Source organism: Balaenoptera borealis, assembly GCF_965194805.1.
Source record: "Balaenoptera borealis genome assembly, chromosome: 9".
NCBI lineage: Eukaryota > Metazoa > Chordata > Mammalia > Artiodactyla > Balaenopteridae > Balaenoptera > Balaenoptera borealis.
Window position 1 is genome coordinate 51,522,153 of NC_138873.1, and position 16,757 is coordinate 51,538,909.

Sequence of the window (16,757 nt, forward strand, 5' to 3'; positions counted from 1 at the left end):
TTTCAAGATTGAACCATGATGATATCAATGCTCCTGGGGTTCCCGTATTGAGGGTCCATGTGAGTCAATCATCTCAACATACCTATGAAGATAGAGTAGAGTGAAGTGGGCATGACAGAGTCCAAGCCAAGGGCATGAATAAGGAGAGGGAAAGGGATGCTATGAAACAGACATCTCTTTTCCACCAAGTCTCTTTAAAATTTAATATCTGTTTCCCAAGTCTAAAAAAGAAAAATAATAAAGAATAAGAGCTTGTAAAGGCATTCTGAGGCTATTCTCCCAGCCAGCGAGCCCCCCCAAAATGAGAATTTGACCTATCTTTTATTACCTATTTTGTAAGTATTCTAAACTAAAATGAGTATGGCCACCAAAATGTTCATCTCACTTCTTATTTCAGAATTCCTTTCTCTTCCCCTCTCTACATTATGAAGATGTTTCTAGCCAAAGATTGCCACACACCCAGCCTCTGTGAATATCCCGTGTTACACATCTTTTCTAATCCCTTCAAACATTCAGATAAATTACGTTTATTGTACCTCCCTTCAATTCATTAGAATATGGCTGTATTTTCCAAACTAAAAATCCAACAACTTTCATAGTTGTTGTTGTTGTTTTTTTAAGTCCTTTTGTAGAAGTGGAAACAGTTGTGCCTTACTAATCATCTCCATTTATGGTTAAGTGGTTAAGGTAACAGGAGAAACAAAGATGCTGATTTTAGCAATGACGGAACATGAAAGTGAAGGTATAGGAAGTAAACGTTCTCCAAAGAGGCAAAAAATGAGAGATGACAACAGAATGATATCTGCTAGCAGTGCCCAAAGGTGCAGACACATAAAACTGCTCAAGTACCTGGTATAAATTAGATTCTAAATAAGAAGCATACATTGGTCTCAAAAATACCAATTAGCCAATGAACTAAGAAAAAGAATAGTTTGAGCTTCTTTCACATTTTTAAAATCTGCAAGTTTGAAGAACTTGAAGAATCTCTATCATTCGCTTTTTAAATACTAACTAATTCCCTTTTTATTAGATTTGCTAAATCTATAAATGTAAAACAGGCATTTAGAGGCATTAGTAAACAAATCAGAAGAAGAGGGAGGACCCAGAAAAGAACAGTTTGATTTCTAAGGCAGTATAACTACTTATTCAACTTCTATTATTTTTCTTACCCTAAAATTCTTAAGATAACGAACCTCTGCCACCACTTCCTCACAATGCAAATTTGTTGATCTCGTTACATTAAATGTGCATTTTGAGTATGTAAAGAAATGAATGACAAGCCATAAGGTCAGAGGAAGGAGGAACCACCTTCATGACATCAGTGAAGGTGGGTAACCAGGGAGAGGTTTAAAACTGGAGAAAAAGATTTGATTGAAGGAAACAGAAACCAGAAAACAGACAACTTCAGCAAGAATGAAGTCAGGGAAGAAGCGAGACGTTAACTGATTAGGAAAATCCAGAAAGTAAGTGACAGCTCATAAGGTTTCCAAGAAAATGTGAGTCTTTGTGCCCAGTGCATGGAAGTGGGAGACCAAGGAAATGTTACCACTCATATGTTAAGAACGTCTATTCAGGGACTTCCCTGGTGGCGCAATGGTTAATAATCCGCCTGCCAATTCAGGGGACAGGGGTTCGAGCCCTGGTCAGGGAAGATCCCACATGCCGCAGAGCAACTAATCCTGTGCACCACAACTAGTGGGCCTGCACTCTAGAGCCCACGAGCCACAACTACTGAGCCCGAGCACCACAACTACTGAAGCCCACACGCCTAAAGCCCGTGCTCCTCAACAAGAGAAGCTACCACAATGAGAAGCCTACGCACTGCCACGAAGAGCAGCCCCCGCTCGCCGCAACTAGAGATAGTCCGCGCACAGCAACGAAGACCCAACGCAGCCAAAATAAGTAAATAAATAAATTTATTTTTTTTAAAAAGTAAAAACAAACAGCTTATTTTTTTTTTTAAGTTATTAACCTGAGTCAAATAGCACTGAGCAATGAGATTCTGGTTTATCTAATAACCTATCTAGAAATGACTTCCTTCCCTGAGATCAACTGACTTTATACATTAAATAATGTTTGCACCCTAACATGCTAACTAACCCTGCCTTCAACTGCAGTCACCCTATGAGAAATAAAAGTAAAAACTAAGATAACTGCACTCCTCTCCTCTCTCCTATTTTACCTCACCTCATCCTGTTCCTGCTGGTAGTGTACTGAGGGATAGAAATGGAAGTTATCCCTGAGTGAAAGCTGGGAAACTTTTTGTTTGGACCACTTAAAACTTATTTTAACACACTTACCAACATCTCCATAAACATACAGGCCCCTTGGAGGTTTGCTCCTTGAAAAAAGCTGCAAATTAAGAACAAATTATAAATCTCCAACATGGAAATAATCGAATATCATCATATACATAGTGTTCCTAACCGTGCTATATATACAGGACTGAAATGGGCTACTGCACACAGTAAGTACAAAAAACTTGATATAAAAGGCTATGAAGCCCCACTTAGGTTTTAATATAGGAGGCAAGAATCATAGTAGCTCAGAGCAAGGCTCTGAAGTCACACAACTTAAGTTTACATCCACTTCACAATTTACTAACCATGTAATCTTCCCCCTCTTTCCCAAATGGGCTCCCCAAACAATGACAGCCTAGCTCATTCCCAGCAAGCAAGAGATCAGAAGACTTCTTCTAAAGAAAGTGAATGGTTTCCAGAAATAAAGGCCCAAAGGCACCTAGTGTGGGTTTCTCCCAAAGAAAGAACTGGGTCCCTATCAGATCACCTTACAGTAAAGCATACTAGTCAACAAACCTCTTAAGATGGAGCCTTCAATCCGCTCATTAGTATCTGAAAAGACTCTAAAATGAATTGACAGCCAAGAATCAATAGAAATTTGAAAAAACAACCCAAAAACTCCCATTATGAAAGTTGGAGACCACAGCAAATATACAGGGGGCAAAAAACTCCAAGGAAACAGAGACTACACACACAGCAAAAGGAAACTTCAAAATAAAACTGTAACCAATATAATTAATATGCTGAGGAAAATAAGTTATTAAAACTATAAAGCAGGAACAAAATGCAATTTTTAAAAGCAATATTAAGAACAAAAGAGAGTACTTTGAAATTTAACATATGGTAGCAGAAACAAAATTCCAGAAAAGGTATTAGAAGATAAGCTTGAGGAAATGTTAAAGAAATACAACAAATAAACAATAACAATGAAAGACGGAAAATATAAGAAAATTACAGGATTAATTCAGGAGGTCCAATATCTGACCAAAAGGAATTCCAGAAAGAGAAAATAGAGAAAAAAGAGAGGAGGAAATTACCTAAGATTTTTCTCAGATCTGAAGGACGAAATTTCAAGATTGGGAGGACAGAATAAGTGTCCAACACAATGAGGGAAATAAGACCCATACCAAGTCACAATCCTGAAATTTCAGACACCAGGGATATAAAGGAAATCCTACAAATGTCCAAGGTGGCAGTGGGGTGGGCATTCAGGGGGAAAGGTGGTGGGGGGCGGGTGGCTGGAGACAGGTCACAAACAACCGATAAAAACTTGAATAAAGTTTGAGGGACAGTGATTTCCAATCTAATCCATCCAATCTATCCATCAAGTGTGAAAATGGGAAACTGACATTCCATACATACAGGGTCTCAAAAAACCCTCCCCAACAGAAATAGGAACACCTAGGCTCCATGAAACACAGAGGATCCTGGGGAGAATGCCCTGGTAAGACGGAGGGCTGCTCTCTAGAACCACAGTGGCACAAGCAGGACAAGAAAGCAATCAAGTCCAGACCAAAACAGGAGGATGGAGGCCTCAAAGGAAGAAACAAAATGGAATTTCTCTTTGCCTGATATTATTATCAACCCAAATTACCTTCTTGAATTTTGCTCCACTTAGAAGAGTAACCTTCAAACTCTATGACAGTTCCTAGACACCTGTGCAAAAACCAAGGTGAGCCAGAGCTGAGAGAGTTCAGAAAGGGTAAAAGCAGAAAGAAGCGAAGGTTATGCCACTTAGCACCAACCAGAGCAGTCAATATTTTGACAGAGAACATTTTCAAAAGCTAGACTTCAGGATCCACTACCTAATGCTTTTGTTTTTTAATCTGTGGATTCACTCCAGCATGCCTCAGAAACCTCTCTCGCTTTCCTGTCCCTCAGCTTTCTCTATAAATCCAGCCTCTGACTCCAGCACGCCCCTTCCAAAAGAACCTTCACCCATGGTTTAGGCAAAAGGACCTTCTTTGCTTTGATTCTGCCAGGTGGATGCCTTCCCTGTGTTCCTCTGCACATTAACTCTCCATCTATTCTTAAATCTCAACTGAAAACAGATGCCACTCCTGCCAAAACCTCTTAATTTGTCTTGTTGTAATATCTTATATGAACCATTCTTGTACATTGGTTATTCTATTTTCAATTTGCCAGAAAAAAAGCATCATGCTCCTCAATAACTTTAGAACAGCTTCAAATTAGAAAACTTAAATACAACCTAATAATCTCTAAGTATATCCTATGTATTAGAAATCTTTTGAAAGCAACTTTTTGCATAAGGTAACTGGAAATGTTATAGCAATTCTTCACATCACATTTTGTAGAAACAGTCCGGGATCTAGTCATGATATAATCAACATATGCTGAATCAATGAAGTTCAAGCCAAAAATTTAACAAAGATGGGGGGAAATGATGACATGGGAAGAGCTCAATGCTGCTAAAAAAAAAAAAAAAAAAAAAAATCACTTGGGCCTATCTTCTGTTTTACCCAAACTCAACGTATTTTTGAAAGAGCACTTTGGCAAATATTATAGTACATTATCTATTACATATATAATTTATATTATATTATATTTTATGGCAATATTTAGAAGATGATAAAGAGATATGGTTATAGAGTATCAAAGGAAAAGATTCTCAAACATCTGAGATCACAAATATCTCGTATGGCATAAATACTGTTTAAGAAGCAGATTTTACTCCAAATAAATTGATAAACACAATGGATACTCCTCTAACAATAAATGTTAGACATCACCTATCTAAACTATGTTATATACACACCAAGTATTTTCACTTGGAGAGGCAGGTTAGTTTTCTCCTCATAAAATTTCAGTCTTCCAAAAATTATTGAAATTATTTCAAAGGATTAAAAAATCTATATTTTAAGGGGAAAATCAGAGGATTGAATGGAGAACAGTAAGACTATTTAGAAGGCTGTAAAATGGGTCCTAAAGAAGTTTTTTAATTCTTTATTCATAGTGGTCAATTCAGGGAGAGTTAGGTTCACACAGTTTTCTTCAAAATAACTACACAGGCACCCACATAATTTACATGCTCCTAATTTACATTTTCTCACAATTTACCGTATTTTTCAGGTCCATTAAATTTCCTTTCCCAATGTTTTAATTTCCTGTAATGTGTTCCTATGTCTCCGAGCACTCCACCCTGGCATAGTTCCTGGGTGCTGGGGTTCTACATGTGCTCCCATCCTCCACAAGCCTCTTCATCCTGCTCTCTACCCTAGGGGGCAACCTTGCTGGCTGGCTGCTAGCTGGGTTCAGCCCCTGGGAGGCACTACTTGCAGGAGATAGGAGGGAGGGGGTGGAGAGAAATCCGGGTCATTCTCTCCCGTTGCTTCCCTGCTTCAGTGCTGTGTCTCTAGCAGAGCTGCATCCCTCCAGAATCATTAGGTCCTCATGCCACAGCTACAGCTCTCTGCAGGCTCCTCCTTCACTCCTCCATCCTTTGTTTGCTGCCTTAGGCCTGCCCTGCCCATGACTAAGTCATCTCTTGATTCAGTCTTTAAAGTGCTGTGAACAGTTTCCTGACAGAACTCTGATACACGCCCAACCTCTAAAATACACACACTTAACACTAACTAGACAAAGACTTGAAGATCTGAACATGAATAAGTTTCTCCAGTGACCGGTTGTAAGATTTGTCATGTTACTTATATCTTAGGGAATTTGTGAAGTAGGATGATGACACCTTCTCTAATGTGTTTTTGATAAGGATCCAGTGATACTGTATTACAGATTGTGCAGATGGTAAGCTTAAGGATGATGTTGGAAGACCGTGGAAAGCTATCACCTACCTCCACTAAGCATAAAAGATATAAGGAAATAGTATTAGAGTTGAACTCAAAAGATCTGGGTACAAATTCTGGTTTGGCTACTTATTAGCTATGTGACTCTGGGTAAGCCACATCAACTCTACAACCAGCCATTTCCTTATCTGTTGGGTGCAGGACACAGCACTGGGGAGTTCCCACTCATTGCCCACCTCTGCACACCTAATCACAAGGCCCACTCACTCATGCGGAACACTGTAAACTTCATGTACTGATACCTGCTTCTATCCAAACCTATGGACCACGAAGAAGAAACATCGCACCCTTTGACACACCCTTCTCAAAGATCTGAGCAACATTAATGTACACTTAAGCTATTTTATATCTATACAAACTCTACCAAACAAATCAAGAATACATTCAAGAACATGGAGCACATTTTCAAATACTGTGCATATTCCAAGCCATAAAGGAAACCTCAATAAACTCCAAAGAATCACTGTACTCCAACCAAAATGGAATAAAATTAGAAATAAATGATGGAAGGATAGCTAAAAATAGAAAAACCTCATACTAAGATATTGACTTTTGCTCACATTCCCTCACGTCCACCCAGACTTCTGGGATTGCAATTTCATATAGGAAGTTGAAGGAGGTCCAACCCAACGCCTTCTGTTTTCTCTTTATAAAGATGTAGACGTCTGCTGAAAGTGATAGGGGAAGTGTAGTTCAGCTTGAAGGGAGCTAAGAAGGCTCTAGAGAATCGTTACAGAGAAGAGTGCACTAACCAGCGAAACAGATTTGTTGACAAAATGGAGGGGCACGCCTCAGGGCTTTCAGATTGTTCTCAACAATCTTCTATACCTGTGCAGTAGCCATGTCCTTTAGGTGAGAATGATCCCACTCCCAGCTCTATCCTCTACAACCGGATGAGGGGTTCAAGGGTGAGCTTATGACTAAATTCAGTCAAGCAGAGTTCTGTTGTTCAACTCTAGGTGAAAGAGAAGCTCTAGTCTTCTGGGCAGTATGCTGTGTAGATGTGATGCTAGTTTCCTACTTTGAGATAAGCCAAGCTGAACACAAAGCCAAAATAATCAAGAGGGCAAGATCAAGAAGATCTCCAAGTCAGTAATGGAGTCAGGGGCCTAATACACTGCACCTGAAGCATACTTATCCTTGGACTTCTACATGAGCCAATGATTACTCGTATTATTTAACCTAGTTTTAGTTGGGTTTTCTGTTATGCACAACTGAAAGCATTCTAAGTGATGTCATAACATATTTTACTAGGCCATATTAATGGTTTGATATAAGTATTTATAAAAGTATCTGAACGTATCTATTCTCAAGAGAGAGCTATAGTAATCAAAACAGTATGGTATTGGTATTAAAACAGACACACAGATCAATCGAACAGAAGAGAGAGCCCAGAAATAAATCCACACATATATGATTAATTAATTTATGTCAAAGAAGCCAAGGGTATACAAAGGAGCCAAGGTCAAAGGAGCCAAGGGTATATAAAGGAGCCAAGATTCAAGGATAGTTTCTTCAATAAACGGTGTTGGGAAAACTGGACAGCCACGTGAAAAAAAAATGAAACTGGACCACTACTTATACACAAAAACCAACTCAAAATGGATTATAGACTTGAACATAAGACGTGAAACCATAAAACTCCTAAAAGAAAACACAGGTGGTGAGCTGCTTGACACTGGTCTTAGCAATGACTTTTTGGATTTGATATCAAAAGCAAAGGCAACAAAAGCAAAAATAAACAAATGGGACCTTATCAAACTAAAAAGCAAAAGAAACAATCAACAAAATGGAAAGGTAACCTACCAAATGAGAAAAAATATTTTCAAATCATATGTGATAAAGGGTTAGTATCTAAAATACACAAAGAACTCATATAACTCAACAGCAAGAAAACAATCCAATTAAAAGATGGTCAGAAAATCTGAACAGACATTCTTTCCAAAGAAGTCATACACATGGCTAAAAGGCACGTGAAAAGATGCTCAACGTCACTAATCATCAGGAAATGAAATCAAAACCACAGCGAGATATCATCTCACATCTGTTAGAATGGCTATTACCAAAAAAAACAAGAAATTAGTGTTGGTGAGGATGTGGAGAAAGGGAACCCTCATGCACTGTTAGTAGGAATGTAAATTGGTGCAGCCACTATGGAAAACAGTATGGAGGTTCCTCAAAAAGTTAAAAATAGAACTACCATATGATCTAGCAATTCCACTTCTGGAAATTTATCCAAATGAAAACACTAGCTCAAAAAGATATATCTGCAACTCCTTTTTCATTGCAGCATCATTTACAATAGCCGAAACATGGAAACAACTTAAGTGTTATACACACACACAATGTAAATTATTCAACCATTAAAAAAGAAAGAAATCCACATTTGTGACAACACTGATGGACACTGAGGGCATTATGCTATGAGAAATAAATCAGACAGAGAAAGACAACGTGTGAACTCATATGTGGAATCTAAAAAAACAAAAAAACTAAACTCATAGGTATCTAGTCAAGAGAGCATGTCAAGTTTAGGAGACTTACTATAATAAGTATTACAATACTATATACTAAATCAAAACGGAGGATAATAAGAAAAGCAGTTGTCAGAAAAATGTCATTAAAATTTTTTTAAATGATATGAATAAATTGCCAATTGTCCAATAAAGAAATGTGCTGATGTCACAAGTGTTTGGGGTCCTAGTTGTTATGCATTTAGCGATGCACTTCAAACCACTAAATTTAGTAAAAATTTATGATTTGAATTTTATATACATAAAAGCCCACTTCCACACAGAGAATCTTTTGAACGTGAGGATTATATTTTTTAAAGTAAATATCTGATAATTATTCTATCAAAATTTTATTAGACAAAGTCAAATGTAAAGCATGATTACTGGATTCAAACACACACACAGTTAAAAGAACATTTGGGGGACAACTGAAGAAACCTGAATATGGGCTTCATATTTAGGAATGTCAGATAAAATACAGGATGCCAGTTAAATTTGAATTTCTCACTGATATCAAATAATTTTTTAGTACATGTATGTCCCAAATATCACATGGTACATATATATACTAAAAAACTATTCATTATTTATCTGAAATTCAGGTTTATCTGGACATCCTGTATTTTTGTTTGCTAAATCGGGTGGCCCTATTTTAGATATCACTACATCAATGTTAAGTTTCTTGGGTGTGATAATGGTAATATAGTTATTCAGGAAAAGGTCCTTGTTAGGAGATACATAATGATGTTTTTAGAGGTCAAGTGTTATGATATTACAACTTACTTTCAGATGATTAAAGAAAAAATATTGAGAGAGAGAGAGAGAAAAAGAAAACAAATGTGGCAAAATGTTAACCATTAGTGGTTTTAAGTGTACTGTTGAAATTTTTCAAAATAAAAAGTTGCGAAAAACAAAACAGAATTTGGTAAGGTGATTAATTACTGTATTACTTTTACTTTTGAACTAAGTCTAAAATTATTCTAAAAATATCTACATATTTGCATTTTAGACAATTGCTTTCAAAACTATTCCTTTAACTTCTGCAAAGTAAACATTTGCCATCCATCATTCCAAATATTTTGATTTAATCATTCTAACTTTATCCTTTGTTCCTTATGATATTAAAATTCTAGCATTAAAAATAATCCAAGGTGATTCTCATCAAAGTTATAAATTAAAACAGCATGTCCTCCACCTTTCTGGGTTACCGTCTACCTGCTAGTCAAGTATAATTTCCATTAGGACAATTAGATAATAAGGGTGATGCTTTAACATAAAGAGTTGGTTTCAATTTGTTTAAAATGCAGGAATGCTCCTTTTCCTGTTTCTCCCTACTCCCCTCACCATTCCATTACTAACTCCTAAAATGATAGAGACAGTGATTCCAGCTGGAATACTGAGCATAATTACATCTTTTAAAAACAAGCATTATATCATTCTCTACATAGACCACTGTTTAATAAAAGTAGATCACTTCAGGTTTCTAAGAAGATCATTAAAACTAAAAAACTGAACCATATGTTAGCACCCACAAATTCTCTTTAAATGAAAATCTTTTTTGAAATACCATCAGTTGATTTGCAAAAGAACCCTTGTAACCTAAAGTACACCAATTTGTTCAGTTTACTAGTATAATTAAGCCTTTTAAGCACCTAAATAACAAGTGTGGGGGCAGAGTTTAACCTCTACAACTAGCATAAAAATGGCTCAATTTCTGATTATAACAGAATTTGAAGATGCAAATGACTTTTTACTGTTGCATGCACTCAAGCAACAAGCATTTCTAAGTGCCTATGTGTGTCAGTGGGAGACAAATGACAGGAGGCAATTTCTTCAGCAAATCCTTCCAGTTCACTCACTCCTAACTGATATTCGAATTCTGGACTAGCTTAGGAGAAGATAAGCTAGGTGTGACCTACTCCAGTCCACCACTTGTTCAGAGGGATGTCCAGGACTTAAGCATAATTCTCAAACCTACCTGGAGTTTATCAGAAGAAGGATGTGGAAAATATTCCTCAGTCTGAACCTAGTTGAGGTTCTGAATTTGAGGGATTAAAGTGGCCTTCCAGGCTTCTCCTGGATTTTCAAAGAACTGACACTATGGAGGAAATGAGAACACAAACATGTCCACAGAGAAGCAAGTGAATATAAAAACTCACAGAGGGCTTCCCTGGTGGCGCAGTGGTTAAGAATCCGCCTGCCAATGCAGGAGACACGGGTTTGAGCCCTGGTCTGGGAAGATCCCACATGCCGTGGAGCAACTAAGCCCGTGCGCCACAACTACTGAGCCTGCACTCTAGAGCCCGCAAGCCACAACTACTGAGCCCATGTGCCATAACTACTGAAGCCTGTGTGCCTAGAGCCCATGCTCCGCAACAAGAGAAGCCACGACAATGAGAAGCCCACGCACAGCAACGAAGAGTAGCCCCTGCTCACCACAACTAGAGAAAGCCCGTGCACAGCAACGAAGACCCAACGCAACCAATAAATAAATTAATTAATTAATTTTTTTAAAAAACAAAAAAACTCACAGAGACACCTATGCTCTCACACAGACATATTGATAGGCTCACAGCCACCAGGACAACTGCCTTCAGAGTCAGCAGAGAATTATTTTGTGAATCTTCAGTGATTGCTTTGTTATTCATTCAAATCTTCATGTTTTTTTCATTTATTCCAGAAACATGGATTGAGCATTGATCACCTACTTTGTACCAGGCAGTGAGCTAAGTTCTGCAGACCTACAAGATCCAGAAAACAATGACATGGTATTTACTAAAGGAGCATGTGGTCACCAGGTGGGCCATGTGAGATGGTCTACAGTAAAAAGATGGGGGCACAGGCAGCCTTAACAAAGACCCAAAGGCAAGAGAAGGCCCCAGTCTTGTCTAACAATCTTCAAGTAGCTTGTCATAGCTGCTGCTTTTATTGCCAGCAGAGAACAAAGACAGATGAGGCTAGCAAGAGGCAGGGACCAGGCAGGCTCTCAAGGACCCTATAGAACATGCTAATGAGTTTGTACTTTCTCTGGAGGGCACTGAGAAGCCTTAAGCAGGAGAATGGTCCAATCAGATTATCCGTTAGAAATATCATTATTGATACAGTGTGGAGAATGCATTGAATGGGAGGAAACTGGAGGAAAAGACAACACTACCTATTACCTGCTCTGCTGACAAGCCACCCTTGCCAGGTGGAAGTGTGGTTCAGGGAGAAATACTTGTGGGGGCTTTTTGTGGTTCATCAGGGCAAAGGTAACTGAAGGCAGCTCTGTGGTGGTCTTCACTGCCATGAAGGGACTATGGATTACCTTGGAGCTTCATGCTTCTCCTGGAGAAGCTGTACATGGCTGTGGCAGTGTGGCCTGAAATGTGTGTTCAGTGTTCAGGTCCTAATATCTGCACATCTCCATTGGAGATGATGGCATGGATTGGAATTGCTCAGTTTTTCTTTATAGTTCTCTTGTTTCCAAATAGAGGTTTTCACTCAGTTAAAAACCAATTATAGGGACTTCCCTCATGGTCCAGTGGGTAAGACTCCGTGCTCCCAATGCAGGGGACCTGGGTTCGATCCCTGGTCCGGGAATTAGATCCCACATGTGTGCTGCAACTAAGAGTTCACATGCCACAACCAAAAAGTCCGCATGCCGCAACTGAAGATCCCACATGCTGCTACTAAGACCCGGTGCAGCCAAAATAAATAAATAAATAAATAAATAAACAAAAAAAACTGTATAAAGCAAAATCAGAATTACTATTCAACTTAAAAAAACTAATTGAAGGCAAATATCTAACTCCTGAGAAGTTTAATATTGTTAAAAGACAATATAGCTTCTTAGAGTTATCCTTAAGCGATGCCAACTTCATAGAGAATCTTTAGGAACAGCAAATGTGGAGGCAACTGGTGAAGAACTCCAAGCTTCAGGCTTAAATAGATTTATGGAAAAACAACTGAAAAAAAAATCTAAACAATTTAGAACTAGATTAATTGACTGGTAACTTTATAAGGAGAATGAAATCACTAGAACAGAAATCAAAATCTACCACATCCTATGGCTTTTCCAAATAAAGCAATGCCCTTCACCAAAGGGTCGGCCTATATCTGAAAAGAGGTCTTTCCACTGCCCTTTACTCAGATTCTCACCCTTACCAGCATGCTTTCCTCCCTACTTCTTCCTCCATGTCCTTGTTGCCAGTGGATCCAAGTGAACAAGCCTTAAAATAGATACCTGTTTCCCTTCTTCATAAATATTTTCTGCCAAGGGATTTTTCTAGTCTCCTGTCTATCCATCCTGATTTTCCTCTCTTATGTGCTGGATTTCCCCCCACCATTCCCACATCCTGAAAAGAATAAAGAATTATCTTTAGGGTTGATTCAGTCTTCACACAAGCCTACTATTGAACATTCTGAATCTAAGAAGAAACTTGAGACCTTTTTTTTTCTTTGTCTCTCTTCAAATGTAATTTTGATTTCTCAATTTTAGTTTCAAAAACTGCTGTTATTTAAGTGATACACTTTTGCACAAGTGGAAGCTTTATAGAATAATAATTCTCAGAAATGTTTTATAAAGTTTATTTAAATATTAATCTTGAGTGCATTATTTATATTTTATTATTCTCTTTAAATAGTAAATATTGAATTTAATTTGATTAACAGTCCATTATTATAGGAATAATACTGAATTTATGTAATACTGAAACTGTTACATGACCAATTCAGAAACTGGACACATTTGAAATAGCAAAGCCATTCTATATACCAGAGCAGCAACCTATTTTAAGACAAATGTGAAAGTAACTTGAATATATTTTTAATTGATATATTTTTTTAACATGTGAAAAAGGAATTTTAAACATAGTTATATTGATCCTTCTTAGAGGCAAATAGTTAATACATATAAACTTAAATATATAAATTTGTTGCATATATATACATTTTAAATTTATTTATTTTTTAATTTATTTATTTTTTTGTTTTTGAGTTGGGTCTTTGTTGCTGTCTGCGAGCTTTCTCTAACTGCGGCGAGCCGCGGCTACTCTTCGTCGTGGTGCGCAGGCTTCTCACTGCGGTGGCTTCTCTTGTTGCGGAGCACGGGCTCTAGGCATGCGGGCTTCAGTAGTTGTGGCATGCGTGCTCAGTAGTTGTGGCTCGCGGGCTCTAGAGCACAGGCTCAGTAGCTGTGGCGCACGGGCTTAGTTGCTCCGCCGTGTGTGGGATCTTCCTGGCCCAGGGCTTGAAGCCGTGTCCCCTGCATTGGCAGGCAGATTCTTAACTGCTGCGCCACCAGGGAAGCCCAGCATATATTTTTTATGGGATTTATGTTGTTAATTTTGATGTATACCCTTAGAAACTTGTCCTTCAAGAGTAAAGGAATAGTAATTTGATTCATAAAATTTCTTTATGAGAAACAGAATTAGAAGTCTCAAGTGAAGCAATAATATGGAATAAAATAAATTTAAATCCTTTTATTTAGAGTGGGTTTTCAAAGACTGTCCCCATATGCATTTACACCCATCTGAATTTTTGTACTTAATTCACTGAGTTATAAACAGCTGTTTATGACCATTTCTTCCACTGAATAAGGTATCACTATACCTTAAATAACAAATACATTAACCTTAATTAACACCTGTATCCTTGGCTCCATGGAGCCTAGTACATAGTGAGGACCAACTCTTCTTGTTGTTGTTGAACTGAATTTATAAATGATAATTCAGGGCATTCTGATAAACAAAGAGATACATTTTCTAGTTAGGCATGATAAATTTTTCTGTAAAATGAAAAATCATTTGCTTTTTCCAGCTACACAATAGAACTTCTTTCCCCAGTGCTCACCCTGAAGATGCATTAATCTCCTAAAGGACAAGAAGACACTTGGTTAATTATTTCCCCAGTATGTAAAATGGACACATTACCTGGAAAAGACAAACTCTGCTGAACATGGGGTAAGATTAAGTCCAATGTACATAGAACTCAGAAACATCTGGCATTCATGAAAAAGATTTAAGGCCAAGAAAACTCAGCTCATGAGATTTCAGAAAGAGGAAAGAAGTTTCATTGCTAAAAACCTCTTACTAAGATATTCCTTATGTCTTGTTGAGTACTTTTTGAGCTAATAATACCCCTTCCTCACTCAGTCTATTTGTAAGAAGCAAATGCTGAACTAGTAGAGTCTAGAATTATATTATCAGGAAAAGTTATAATTTCCTCAAAATTATTTTCTTTTTTTTTTTTTTTTTAAAGCACTTTTCTTTTTTTTTTTATAGTACTTTATTTATTTATTTTATTTTATTTTTGGCTGTGTTGGGTCCCCGGTTCATGCGAGGGCTTTCTCCAGTTGAGGCAAGCGGGGGCCACTCTTCATCGCGGTGCAGGGACCGCTCTTCATCGCGGTGCGCGGGCCTTTCACCATCGCGGCCCCTCCCGTCGCGGGGCACAGGCTCCAGACGCGCAGGCTCAGCAGTTGTGGCTCACGGGCCCAGCTGCTCCGTGGCATGTGGGATCTTCCCAGACCAGGGCCCGAACCCGTATCCCCTGCACTAGCAGGCAGACTCTCAACCACTGCGCCACCAGGGAAGCCCAAAATTATTTTCTTAAATCAACTAACCTGTTGAAATATCTCACAGTTACACTTAAAAATACTTTTATTATGGAATATTATAAACATGCTAAATTGGAGAAAATATTGAATACCTGGTTACCTGCCACTCAGCTTTATCAACTCTTTATATTTTGAAAAATTTATTCCAAAATTTAATAACACATTAGATAGAGTTGAAGCCCCCCCTTTGTGCCCTTCTTGCTCAGAGTTAACAATCCTGATTTTGAAGTTTATCATCCCAACATTCCATTTTAAAAAATACGTTCTGATTTACTTATCTATTTTTGTGGCATCTGCTAGTTATCACCCCAAAACAGACTCTTCTTTTTCCATTTTTCTACTAAGTTGTTTGATTTTTTTTTCTGTTTTTGGTAGGAGTTCTTTATATATTCTAGATACATATAGTCAATTATTATAGTCAATCTATTAGTCAATTATTTTTGATGCAAATATTTTCTCCCAGTCTGTGGTCCGCCTTTTCACCTTTCTATGGTGCTTATTGTTGACTAGAAGTTTTAAATTTTAGTAGAGTCAAGTGTATCCAACTTTACCTTTATAATTTAAACTTTCATATCTTGTATAAGAGAGTCTTCCTTTTCCCAGGTTCACAAAGATAATCCTCTATATTTTCTTCAAGAAGTTCTAAAGTTTCACTTTAAACTTAGAACACTGACTCTATGGAATTTATGTTTATGTTCAGAGAGGTAGGTACCTAATTTTATTTTACTTTTCACAAAGATCATCAATTGTCTCATCCCTGTTTACTGACTAGACCATCTTTTTTCCACTGATTTTCAGTGTCAACTCAATGGTATATCAAGTCTCCATGTATGTTCTAGACTTTCTACTTTGTTCCATTTGTCTGTTTGTCTATATAATAAATTAGTGAATAGTTCTTTTGACTAGAGGCAGGTATACATAAAGGGAAGTAATGGAAAATCAGATTGGAAAGCTAGACTAGGTAGAGTTCCAACAGAACCCTGAATACTATTAATGGTCTCCCACCAGCCCTCAAATCTAGTCAGGAAGCAGTCATCCATCTACAGCAGGGGTCGGCAAATTACGGCCTATAGGCTAAATCCAGTCTGACATCTGTTTTTCTAAATAAATATTTATCAGAATACATTTATTTTTGTATTATCCATGGCTACTCTGACTACAATGGCAGAACTGAATAGCTATGACAGAGATCATATGGCCCCCTAACCCTAAAAGATTTCCTACATGGTCCTTTACAGAAAATATTTGCCAACCCCTGATCTAGAGACCTGACCAAAATCTCAGCATAGATTCCATGGCTCTAATGCCTCCTTATGGCCTACATAATTCTGCTGCCATAACCAAAGTAGTCAGTTTTGGCGGACAATGACAGATAAAATTCTTATCTCAGACATTATAAAATAGGGCTATACCCCTTTTCTTTAAATTTATTTTAAGGAATTTATAAAAGACATTCTCATCTGGCAAGGGGGTGGGGGGGGAGAACTGGGTGAAGGTGGTCAAAAAGTACAAACTTCTAGTTATA

General features: G+C 37.7%; 1 protein-coding gene across 9 annotated transcripts in view; it reads right to left on the reverse strand.

Annotated features, from left to right (window-relative positions):
• Positions 1-16,757, reverse strand: part of AFG1L (AFG1 like ATPase) — a 260,517-nt gene that overhangs the window by 184,879 nt on the left and 58,881 nt on the right. For 8 of the 9 annotated variants that reach the window (XM_082404818.1, XM_082404817.1, XM_082404816.1 and 5 more), the window contains one exon: positions 2,301-2,352. The exons of the other annotated variant lie outside the window; for it this stretch is intronic. In XM_082404818.1, the coding sequence (XP_082260944.1) occupies positions 2,301-2,352 (52 nt within the window). The remainder of the gene's footprint in view (positions 1-2,300; positions 2,353-16,757) is intronic. 9 annotated transcript variants of the gene reach the window in all.